The 12,464-nt window shown below is 43.7% G+C and overlaps 2 protein-coding genes across 2 annotated transcripts; both read right to left on the bottom strand.

Moving 5' to 3' along the window:
• On the bottom strand, positions 1-1,453 carry LOC119730841 (galactosylceramide sulfotransferase-like). Its single transcript, XM_038203892.1, has one exon. It carries the CDS (start codon positions 1,193-1,195, stop codon positions 134-136), a length of 1,062 nt encoding a protein of 353 aa, XP_038059820.1. The 5' UTR covers positions 1,196-1,453; the 3' UTR covers positions 1-133.
• Positions 1,454-1,802: 349 nt separating this feature from the next.
• Positions 1,803-11,687, bottom strand: LOC119730843 (5'-nucleotidase-like). Its single transcript, XM_038203893.1, has 8 exons — positions 11,276-11,687; positions 9,823-10,039; positions 8,441-8,626; positions 4,450-4,653; positions 4,025-4,273; positions 3,773-3,928; positions 3,163-3,360; positions 1,803-2,970 (listed from the first exon to the last, which is right to left on the bottom strand). The coding sequence occupies exons 1-8, from the start codon at positions 11,609-11,611 to the stop codon at positions 2,729-2,731; spliced, it is 1,788 nt and encodes a 595-aa protein (XP_038059821.1). The 5' UTR covers positions 11,612-11,687; the 3' UTR covers positions 1,803-2,728.
• Positions 11,688-12,464: the final 777 nt, after the last annotated feature.

Consider the following 12,464-nt stretch of genomic DNA (forward strand, 5'->3'; position numbering starts at 1 on the left):
CAGCTTTGAAAAATGACTAGTAAATACCTAAAATCTGAAGCATTCACTTCTTTTCATTCTTGAGAATTGTTCTTTTTCTATATCAAGTACGCTGTAGAGAAATTAACAGTTGATTGTGGAAAGGTTCTGTTTATTATCCATTTCTGTATTTGATGAAAGCGCTGCTTTTTGTGCGCATGCGCGATCTTATAAGCATGACCCAAGCTTTGTCATCTCTCGTGTAATCTCGGCATTTCTCGCTGGCATTTGGCGGCAATTTCCAGTAGCTGGAGTTGTGCCAATCCCACTGGCGGCTCCCCGTTGCCATGCACGCTTGCGTTGCGGATTCCTTCATCGCCCGAAACGTGTCCAAATCGTGCCCAAATTCCGGACCGTACTTTTGGACTTTGGTCCAGAAAGTCCGGTTGAAGTGTTGGTAGAGCCTCAGGTCAGCCGCGTTCCACCGGAGAATTTGGTCTCTCAGCCCCGCTGGGATGCTTGTGTGGTTTCCGCTGGGTCTCCGAACCGCTTTGGAGATGTAAACGATGTCTTGGAAATCCCAACACATGAGCTTTTTCAGGAGTAACAATGACTCGTCGAAGTACTCGTTCAGCATCACCAGGTCCATGCCGCGACTCAGCGAGTCGATGGCAGCCTCTACCGCCCGGAGATTCTTGTAATCTTCCCGCTCCAACCCCAGAGAGAAAAACTGGCCGTTCCTGAAATACTTGGTCCATTTGTTGTTGCTCAGTTTCTGGGTGTGTCTTTGGGGGTCCCTCATGAAGACTTCAAGAGGGTCTTCGTTGGCCTTGTGGGGTACTGCCTGGTCGAAAAGGAAGTACCTGAAGAAGGATTCGGTTCGGGCGAGGGGTTCCCTAATCATGGTGAAATATACGGCGTTTGGGATAAGAATTTCATCCACAGTACGGTTGTACAGAGCGTGATTCACCAAGACTTGGTAACCGCCCAGCGCCGGCCAGACCAGGGCGCCGCTCCTGTCCGTCAGGTCCCACTGGAACACTAACCGCGGGGTGTCAAAACGGTACCGCTGGTTGCTCATTGGGAAATAGTGGACTGCTCCGCTGGGCAGCGCGAAGTTTAGATCGCGCCGGTAGCCGTAGCGCTGCAGCATCGTGGCGATGGTGGAGCTACCGGTTTTGTGGATCTTTAAGAACACGAAGCGGTGCTTGGGTTGGCAGGGATCGGGAGCAGACATGACGTCCGTTCCCTGCTTCGGTTCAACATGTTGCAGCTTCTGCCTGGTCCATTCGTGTATCCTCCTGACATTAAAAACAAAGTTTTAAGAGAAAAATCGTCTGGATACGTAAAGTCTATGGAAGATCTCCTTGCACAGCAGGGGTCTATGATACGCGAGCAGATTCGGCGAGTAATTATTAATTTATTGCAGCGGTATCCAGCAATTGAATATCACACATAAAATAGGATTTTCGTTCCGACTGCAACTTACGTGGTAGTTACCTGACGCACCGGGTTCTTGGTAGATCGTTGCTTGACCAGCATGCCGACTTCGATAGACATCAGCCCGATGACTACAACCAGACACGCTGCGGTGGTCATACGCCACCAGTGTCTCGCGGACCACCCCATCTCGTGACGGCTAGAAAAACACCGGTACTTTACGGTATAAAATATGCTCACAAGGTGCGCGTTTCACCAGCCAAGACTTGCCAGTGCAGAGCCTTCTCGCGATCGACTGCCGACGTGGAACGTTGGTCGTCACTTGCTTGTCCATCCCTTGAAGTAATTAATTGTGCGAGGTTTGCAATTAAATACACGAAAATGAATTGGGGGGATGATTGAAAATAAAAAATGAGATACATTTGTTTATGTTTAGCTTTGTACCACCTGTTGTTGTTATAGTAGACGATGCATATAAACGTGCCCTATTATATCTGTATCTTTACGAAATAAAAATCGATTATTGTCATGCTGATCCATCCGTACTATAGCTCAGCGGATGTGTGTTATAGTTACTATTTAATTGTGCACCTTTTTTCTAAAAGCGCCAAATCTTGTACAGATAGGTAAAAATAATGTTATTTAAAAAAATACTTTAACTTATACGCGTGCTGCCATCAAATTTCAATGCATTTTGCACTAAGCTATAGGCGGGGGATGGGGAGAGGGCGCCCTTTACAGTTTATGTTATTGTTTGGGAAAGTTTTCTCTCCACTTGGTGGGGCCCTTGGTCTTGCCATCATGGCTGTTGTTTGTCGGTTTCTAACGTAGATTTCCTCAAGTTATATCCAACCTAATCCTATTCTAGAATCATCAGCATAATTTCAGAAGACCCGTCGGAGATATAGAATAAGTGATTGGCGTTCCCGCCAATTAGTGGAAATATCGGGGCCAATTAAGTACTTTCACGGGAATATCGTGTAACATTAGGCGATCAATATTTGCTTATGATTACATTCAATGATTCATGTTATTTTTTAATGTACTTTGTTCATGCTTGTGCAGCATAAAGACAGAGCTGGAAAACCAGAAAAAAATAAAAGGCCGTAGCTAAAACCAAGCAAAAGCAGCAGGAATCAACACAATCAGAACACCAAAACAGGAATTCGGCCAGCATTGATTGAATTTATACACCAGTTCTTGAGGTTTCTCGCCATCTAGTAGCTAACTCTGTTGAGCCCATCGTAGTCCTACACAATCACTATACAGCATACAATTTAGTCGGACTCAGCAGAACTGAAGAGGTTTTAGCCCCTCTCAGGCATTTTCCTCAATTCCATACAATCCAAACAAAATTAAAGGAACCCCCAAATACCCAAGTTAAAGCAAGGAAGATGAAATAAACGAGAAATAGCGACGACGTGTGCCCCTTTAAGCTCATGCCAGCTCCGCTGGTCGGGTCCTGATAACACGGTGCATCGCCGTTGTAAATGGTCACGCGACCTTCAACGCCCGTTCTGATTGGAGAATAAGTCCGGAGATAGTCTGACGTCACGTCCACGTCCAGGTCACCTGAAGAATGAAAGGAAATCATATTACATGTACACATAATATGACTTTCTTCACTATAACATTAGTAACGATTCGTCGATGTCGTCGTTGTTTTGTTTGTTTGTAGGGGTGTTTGTTTCTTTTTGTTTTTCCCTGCCAGTAAAGCCTCGGTTCTATTCAGTGTCGACTTGTGCATAGAGCGATTCACCCTACCTTTGACGTGGCTGAGTTTGTTTTCATTTACAGAGAATCCGTAGCCGCCACCCGCCATGTAGCTGTTCATCGCAACTTTGTAGATCGTTTCTTTGTCCAAAGGCTCGTACGAAGGGACGTCACAGTTTGCGCAGCGCACATGCGCGGTCAGAACACGGCTACCGATGGGACGGCTGACGTCATATGAGACCCGTAACCCTGGCGACGGAAAATAATGCATCAACAGTAAAATAGGTTCAAATCTCTTTAAAAAAAACACCTCTTACCGATAACTCTCATCCTGACAAATTAAGTAGGAAAGGAGGACATCTAGTATGAACAATGCGCCAAGAACATGAATATTTGCGAGTTTATCCACACACCACGTGCCGATTTCGATCCCTTTGAAAGAGGCCATAGTTGCTCAGTCATCCGTGGCAATGATGTCATGAATTTTACACCATTGAAAAGAAAAAGAGGATATCCTGACCTTTTTCACAGCTTGACTATTTTTAAAATATTGAGAGATTTGTTACAATTTACATTTAAAAATGGGTATATTTGGTGGTTTTTTTTCAAAAGACACCCATGTATCATCTCACTGACTCATCGATTTACACTTGTGACCTACCGCACAGTTGCAAGAATTCTCCCGCATTGCCACCTGCCTCGTACTTCCTGACTGAATGCTCAAGTACGTCCAGAATGTTTGTTCCCCTGAGCTCGAGGACGTCGATCGTGTTACCGTAAGGCATGTTCAAGAGGAGGTCATTGACGGTGACGTCACCTGAAGTTTGCATAAACAGACACAAGACAGATCCATTTCCACCATGAATTTCTAGAAAACGTTTGTGGTACCGAGTGTCAGTGTTTCATCTTTTACCTTTTTGGACTTCGTTTGCCTTGACGCTCCCAGAGGTCGTCATGGCAACTGCTACGTCACTCCAAGCTCCAACTGTTCGGTTGATGTGAGGTGCCAACATGGCGTCGGCCAGAACGTTACCCATGTTGCACTCGGTGGAGTAGCAGAATTCGTTGCCTCGCAAGGGTACCAGCGAGCTTCCAACGATCTGATTGGCTGTTACGTCTACCGTCTCCTTCCAGCGAAGCATGGCGTTCAGGGTTTCGGTATCTAGAAGAATAAAGTTAAATCGGTTCGTTTGGATTGAATTCAATGAAAACCTACTTTCCGGGTGCTGAGCCTCCACAATCCTCGAGAACTTCAAGAAAAATACTCCATAAGTCAGATAGGGCTTGTGGAGGTATTATTATAATGTTTATTATTTTATAGGCTACAAATTGGTTTACCTTGCGGAACGCTGTTGTCAAGGAGAATCGGGTTCCCGCCAAAATTCGAAACAGCGCCGTCACTGTCGAAAGTAAGGTCCAGTCTACCCAGGTACTTTCCGTAGGCGTAGTCTGAGGCCACAAGCACGGTGGCGTCGGGGTCGTGGTCCGGACTCACCGTCAGAGGGTAGTCGCTGTACGGTAACTCGCTTGAAGGGGGTGAACCTTAGAAAGAAGGGGGAAAGGGGAGAATTAAAAGTAAAACTATAATTTTAGTCTCGGGTCTTTTTAGTGGTGGGGATTTCTGCTCTGAACAGCGCCACCAAGTGTAAAGGAGTGCCCCTTGAGTTTTCTTAAAGGTATTATATACGGCCTGAAATCTCCGACTATTTTATTGGATTGTTTACTTATCATATTTCAAAGGTTTGGTTGAAAGGAAGCTAACCAAATGTCGCACTGTTTTTGAGAAAAGACAAAAGACGTTTTTCCAGCCGTGTCCATCTAATGTACGCTACACGTTGTGTGTGCGACACATTATAACACACAGCACCAATACACACATGTTGCTTCTCGCACGTCCGCAGAATGCGATGCAATGGTGGAACATGTGCGGCAGGATTCACGGCTATAGCACCCAACAGCTCGATTGTTGTGAGTCAAAACTTGACCCCTAAAATTCGTTCGCGCAAAAATAACACAAAAACGCCTATGGTTGTGTGGACGTTTACAAATAAGTGTTCTTTCCATTGACATCGTTTTCGTTTAAAACGCGTTTTGTAGCCCAATTGGGCGCATCCCAGGACGTAATGCCCCTTTAAATATGTTCAAACAGAAAATAAATTAGCCAAAAAGAAATCGTTGTTTTCAAAACTGGACTGTTTGGGGCACAATAGCTACTGTATGACAATACTCTATCATGCCATCCCCAACTTTAACCCAATTCAAATGAAAAAAAAAAGAACAACAAACAATAGCCATCTGTCAATGCCTATAGGCTGCCCCTGTAATGAGTTTGTGCTGTGAATTGACTCTAGTCAAGGGCGGATCCAGGGGGGAGCCAAAGGGGGCCCAAAAACGAAACCCATTTTTTTTTTTTTAATGTGACATCGCAATAAGGGCAGGCAATGAGTACACCACCATCTTTTCCTCAAAATAAATTGGTTAAAGTGGTCAGAAATTGCCTCAGATCGCACCACAGAGCATCTAGAATCCAAAATTTTTTCGGGGCCCTTAAGCGGGCCCCGAACCCCACGCCGTAATTTTTTAGACCCACTTTTTTGGGGGACCAAAATTTTTTTGGCCCCCCCCCAAAAAAAATTGAGTTCTAGATCCGCCCTTGACTCTAGTCAGGCATTAATATTGTAATAATGTAGAAATCAATGTTTTTTTCACGCGCGCTTTGATGTTTGATGCACTGGCATCCCAACAATTGATTTTGGACGTCACTTGATGACTTTTATACCAGTTCACGTTCACAAACACCTGGGGTGCGTTTAGCAACAGCTGCCGTTCTCTCGCCAAACGATTCCATTCTAAGACCACACAGTGAAAATCAACAACTCCATCATAATGCATCGCACAGGATGTTGCTGTCGTAAACGGCTTCGGAATCTTCTCGTGCTTTTCGCACTTTTGGCGCTGGGGGGATTTTTGTTGATGAAATGGGCTTTCCACGAGAAGTCTGTGATCTCGGACTCTGTGATATCGTGGAGACACATTCTACCGCCGGTCGAAAACAAAACGTGAGTATTTGGGAAGATTTGAAAATATCTGTACAAAAACGAGAGGCAAAACATTGGCGAAGTCATTCAACTTCCATTGCCAATATTCTTTATTCCCTTATTCATAAATACCTTAGACAGTTTACGCATTCCTATTGGTCGAGAGCCCGTCACTTCGGTGGTTTTAAAAGCTTGATAAAACACCGACTAGCTGCATGGTTTCAAACACTTTTCCGGTGTCACATCAAAATGTGGACTCCTATAAGAGTAGTTTCACAAAGGATGTTTCAAAAAGTTTGCTCAGCGTGCTTAAAGATAGGGTTTCTTTCTCACAGCCACAGAGTTTTTGTGGAAACTGCAACTTCAAGACCACTGAAATCCACCCTTACTAAGGAAGCGCAAACCGAAGATGCATCTTGCCAACCGAAGAATCGAATTGTTTTTATCAAGACGCACAAAACTGGTAGTTCTACCGTTACCACGATGCTGCAGCGATACGGGTACCAGAGCGATCTGAACTTCGCCTTGCCGTCTCTGAGGCACTTCTTCTCCATGTACAACAAGTTCGACCTATCCGAGGTTTATCTTCGGAATCTGAAGGACACTTACGGTACCCAAGCGTGGCCGGCTCTAGGTGGATTCCACATCTTAGCGAACCACGCCCGATACAACCGCAAGTCGATGACAGAGCTAATCCCAAATGCTATCTATTTCACGATCATCAGGCAGCCAGTAGCGCAGTTCGAGTCAGCCTTCGGTTACTTCGGTATGGACCGCGAAATCTCCACGACGAACGGCAGCGACGTCAGCCCGCTAGAAGCCTTCTTCAGAGACCCGGAGCGATACTTTGCTGTCAGCAAGGTTCCTCGGAAGGTTTATGCCAAGAACGGTCAGCTCTACGAACTGGGGCTGGACACCAATGATCCAGAATCGGTGGATCAAAAGATCAGCTCGCTGAGTAGCGAGATGGACTTAGTCATGATCACCGAATACTTTGATGAATCGTTGATACTCCTGAAAAAGCTCCTCTGTTGGCAATTTGACGACATCGTGTACATCTCTAAAGGTGTCAGAAAGCCGACCACTCGCAGGAATATCACGGCAGACCTGAGAGAAAAAATTCAGGAATGGAACCAAGCCGACGTCAAGCTATACCAGCACTTCAACCGGTCATTATGGGAGAGGGTTCGCCATTACGGACCCAATTTTCAGCGCGATTTGGAGACTTTTCGTCGACTCAAGACGGCCACCACGGAGCGATGTCTGGCCAACGCTACAATCCACTGGGATGGCCACAAGGCCAGCATGTTCAAGCTGCCGGAAAAGGCCAGCAAGGACTGTCAGGATCTAGTCCGAAACGATTTAAGTTGGGTGACCATCTTGAGACGCCGTATGGCAGAGAAGAGCACAGAATTATTGAAACGCGATGATTTCGTCAGCACCACCACGAAGTAACACCCTTGTACATACCAGTAAAAACTAGCAATCAGAGAAAACGGCATCTAAAGTTGAACGCCTTCTAAAACAACACTTTGCGTCAAAACGGCAGAGTATTTTCAGTTGGGTTTCTCGTTGTGGACACTTGATGAATTGAATTTAATAAATCTGCTGTTTTTTTAACCCGTTTGTGTATTAAATCAACAAGAAATAAGAGAAAAAAAGGTGAGTGTTAGTTCGTGAAACCGAAAAAGCTGCGAAACTGTAAATTTTCGTTTTCACGAAGTAACACTCTTCAATGTATACAACACGAGGAAAGTGAAACTTCAGGTCAGCGCACGCGCGCTCATACAAGGAAAGTAATACTTCGTGAAAACGTTTTAGTTTTTGCTCACATTTTGAGCAGAGTGCGCGCCATGCATTGCAATGGTAAATGGAACTTGAGTGTTACTTCGTGAAAATGAAAATTTTGCGCAAAAGTTGTCATGGATAATTAGCGTAATTATTCAAGTAAAACTCTTGAAGCTTTGAAACTTTCGCGCAAAAGTTGTCATGGATAATTAGCGTAATTATTAAAGTAAAGCTCTTGAAGCTTTGAAACTTCGTGCAATGGTAGGCCTTGGTGAATAATGTTTAAAAATGTAAACAATTGAAAATCGAAAAAAAAAATATGGTTTAACAAGGTGGAGTGCGGTTACTTTGTGGTGTCGGTGACGATTTGTCAAACCTACTTGAACAGTGTTATGGGGTGAGCGATCGTAAATTCAGATGTAATCAAGGGAGGAATGGACCGGTACCCGACAAGTTTCCGATGATCACAATAACCGATTCATACAAACGAATACCATACTTACCTGTGTACATGAATGTGTTTGAGTGGCCGCCAATCACCACGTCGATTCCACGCACTTTCTTTGCGATCTCGATATCGGTATCGATACCGGAATGACCAAGCGCTATGATGGCGTCGACTCCGCTTTCGATTAGATTGTCGACTGCCGGTTGTAGGCTATCGATCTCGGGACTGAAGATCAAGTTACCTGGCAAAAGGGTACAGGAAGAAAATAGCTTCGTCTAAAAATGCTGATGATTTAAACCGGAAACTAAAAGAGACACAATTGTACCAATCCTCGTGAAGTCCGAAACGATACGTTGATGTCAACCTTCCCCATATTATCAACGTTCCACCAAAGTGCATGGTGCAGGGTAGTTGATGTGGCTACATTGTGTTATCGTCTCAGTTTGAAACGTGCATCTTCTCAATTTAAATCGTTCACCTTCTTACACTCTGCTTCATTTCTGAGTTTGCGCTGTTTGCGCAGCGCTAAATGAAAATGCTCATTTGCTGATAGTGCGTTCGGTGTGGGCGCGTGGACTTCGCCTATCCCATGCAAACATAGATACGCCCAGCATGTATCGATTAAGCCAACGTTCTAGTTTGTTTACCAATTGTTTATATAGGCCTATGATCGGACATGTCTGTTTGTCCACGAACTGACAGCTGACTGAACATCTGCAGTGGTCAAACCAACACGATCCCGTGATCAAGACTTCACCAACTCGTCGCCATAAAAACCTATCCATAGCACTACACGTTTCAGTCTGCGTTGTGATGTGTCCGTTGCGTAAACCTATTGTACGCCTGTACGCCTATAACCACGCTACCGAAACAAGGTGAAGCCAACCTCGCACCCTAGGGCTTACTTTGTTTTCGACTTAGCTATCCCCTGGCAGGGTGGGAAACGTGGTTCCTGTCATCGTCCCCATTCGATACCGCAATAGAAAGTAAAGCAATTACATGCAACGTGCACTTGTGTATTACGTGTCCTACCGTTCATTTTGAATTAATTATGACGTTAACTCTAAAAACAAAATAATCATCCTTTTCCATATTGCTTATACAATTAATAATGAAGTGTAAACTGCATAACGGATGAGTACAGATTATTACTGAATCGGAAATCTTGTTAACTATATTCACACGCCCTGAAGAATCGATCGTGTGTCTTTATACCCAGGACATCCCAATACCAGGGTGAGAGAGCAGTAATGGGAGTCGTATTTGTATTTTTTTTTATTCGAGTGCCAAAACTGCGCAAATAACATTATATTCAGTTTGTGGTGTCTTAACAGTACGGTTTGTGTTCGCGTACTTCGCGAAGTTACCGTCAAGTTGTCAGTGCTGCTTATCGTGTACAAAACAGCTGGATAATCGGTTGGTGCCCTGTCGCCTTACCTGATTTAGTATACAGCGGTGTGTCTACCAGGATATAACCCACGATGCCTACCCGATCCCCGCTTGCTAGTGCCACCGTAGTCTGACAGGCATAGAGGCCGGTCATTGAAGGTTCCCCTGAGCTGTTCATGTTACAGCTCAGGACCGGAAAGCTGACATTTTGAAGGAAGGGTAGAAGGCTGTCAACTCCAATGTCAAACTCGTGGTTCCCGAGCGCCTGTTGAGGAGGAAACGAATTGGATTGACCTCTTGCATAGAGCGCCCTCACTTGAATTCAGTGACATGAAAGTAGTGTCTACCCATGCGTATCACAGAGGACCGAGGACCTTTTCCACCGAACGGGGTCTACAGATAACCGTGACTTATTTAAATGAACCTCGTTCCCATGGTGTCGAGCAGTACGCTCTTGCCACTATCTGCTCTCTCACTCTGGTATTCGGGATCATTTTGCTGGCAAATCGTGCACATGCAAATTAGGAATAGTCTGGTGCATGACTGTGTTTTCTACTAGTTGTTATATTATTATCTGTATTGAATCAAGGAAAGGAAGCAAGTTTCCCACCAAGCTTACTGTTGGAAACGAAGTTGAAAATAAAGGTACCCTTGGTGACGAGGTTGCATTAATGGGCCTTATCATTGTATATGGAGATCAATGGCCATATTGAAACGAAAGCGAGGTAAAATCTTCTTTTTGGAACTTGCGAAGGGAAATGAAAGCAAGTAAATCACTAATTAATTCAACTTAAAACCTGCTTTAATGAATACGTAATAATTGTAATTTAACATTCTCTAATGTTTTAAGCCCGCAGATTCAAATGAAAATGACAGTAACATAAGGCTGCATAAATAGTCTTGCCCCATCCCATTCAACAGCCTAAACAATTTATGAAATACATTCAGGGAACTCGACAAAAATGGCCAACTCGTGCTTAAGGCCCGTTTGATTCACATCACCCGATACCAAAATCCTTACCATCAGGGTGACCGTTTTAGCGGATTTTCGGCTAACTTTGACAGATGTTTTGTTAAAAAAACGAGTTTGACAGAAAATTTGACAGAATGGATTTTTTTTGGCAGATTTCTGGCAGAATTCTGCAAAAATGGCTATTTGACAGAAAAACATAGCAAATTTGAAAAAAAGATACATTAAAAGCTTCAATCTCTTTACACAAACCCTTGCATAATGGGACAGATTGGCTGGTCTAGGTGCTGAGGTTCACTGGGAACCGGACTTCGTCGTGAAGCAACCGCATTTTGCCTGAAATTTATCTTTATGTGACTATAGATTGTTTATAATAATTTGAACCTTAATTATGGCAATACTACAAATCTGCACGTGATTTTAAGTGTTTATATTAAGTAATTCTGGGGAATTTGGCAATTTTTTTTTATGACAGATTTTCGAAGTGCATTTAGCAGAATTTGGCCATGACCTTACGGTCACCATGCTTACCATGGCATCATATCCCAGCATGTTCATGAAGTAAGCAGTAGCTTGTCCCCTGAATACGTAGAACCAGACGGTGCCTTGAAAACCATCGCCGGCATCAACCAACAGCACGTTCTGCACGCTGTTACGGATTTCTTTGACTTTAGCGGCCCGCCGCGCAACGCCGCCGTAGCACGCCCCGTCCGCCGCTTGCTCGGCCGTGCATGGCCCGCCGGCCGTACCGCTGGTCTGCTCAAAACGCGCGTGGACGTCGTTCGTGTGTAATATCGTCAGGTCGAAAGGTGTCACAAAGCCAGAAAAGCTGACCAAGAGCAAAATTAGTTTCAGTGCTAACACCATCGTTAATATTTTGCCACTAGTTTTGTAAACAATACTGGGTATAATATGGGATCAAAATCATGAAGAATTAAACTACAACGGCTTTGTCAACATTGTAAGATAAAAAATGCAAAGGTCACTGCATATGTACATTGTGTGTTTACACGTGGACAGGGGCTATTTGTTTTGGGAATACCTATTCTTTATTACGTATTATGTATACATGCATGGTAAGTCAAAAAAAGCGGAGCCCACCCCCTCCCAAATATATTTCATATTTTGAAAAGAAATATATATATAGCACAAAAAATAATAATGACCGTTGGAAAGCCAATTTCACAAGCTACTTTTAGATGAAAAAATTAGAAAATGCTCAATCCGTTTAGAGAATATCACCATAAACGCAATGAACCTATATATATATAACATGTTTCAATAATTCGTCCCCCCCCCCCAAAAAAGAGCAATTTATTGTGTATTCAGACTGTTTGGAACAACAAAGAAAATAACACAGACAACTGTGAAATACTGTAGTACACAATATCTTTATTAACAACCCTGTATGGTTAGGCAAACAATATTATACAAATATTGAATGCTTCGAGTGGCGTAGTAAAACTAGCCTCCCGAGGTGATCCATGGACATTCTATTTTCCCGAGGCGAAGCCAAGGGAAAATAGAATGGTCCATGGATCATCGAGGGAGGCTAGTTTTACTTCACCACGAGATAAAGCATTCAATATTTGTTTTATAACACTTCACCCACAGATTCTGCTTGATTTTAATATTTTACATTATTTAAATCTGAACACAGTTGAAATAAACTTCAATTTCAATACAAAATTGGTGGAAAATGTATTTCTCTCTTAAAAAC

Source organism: Patiria miniata, unplaced genomic scaffold, assembly GCF_015706575.1.
Source record: "Patiria miniata isolate m_02_andy unplaced genomic scaffold, ASM1570657v1 HiC_scaffold_22, whole genome shotgun sequence".
NCBI classification, from domain to species: Eukaryota; Metazoa; Echinodermata; class Asteroidea; order Valvatida; family Asterinidae; genus Patiria; species Patiria miniata.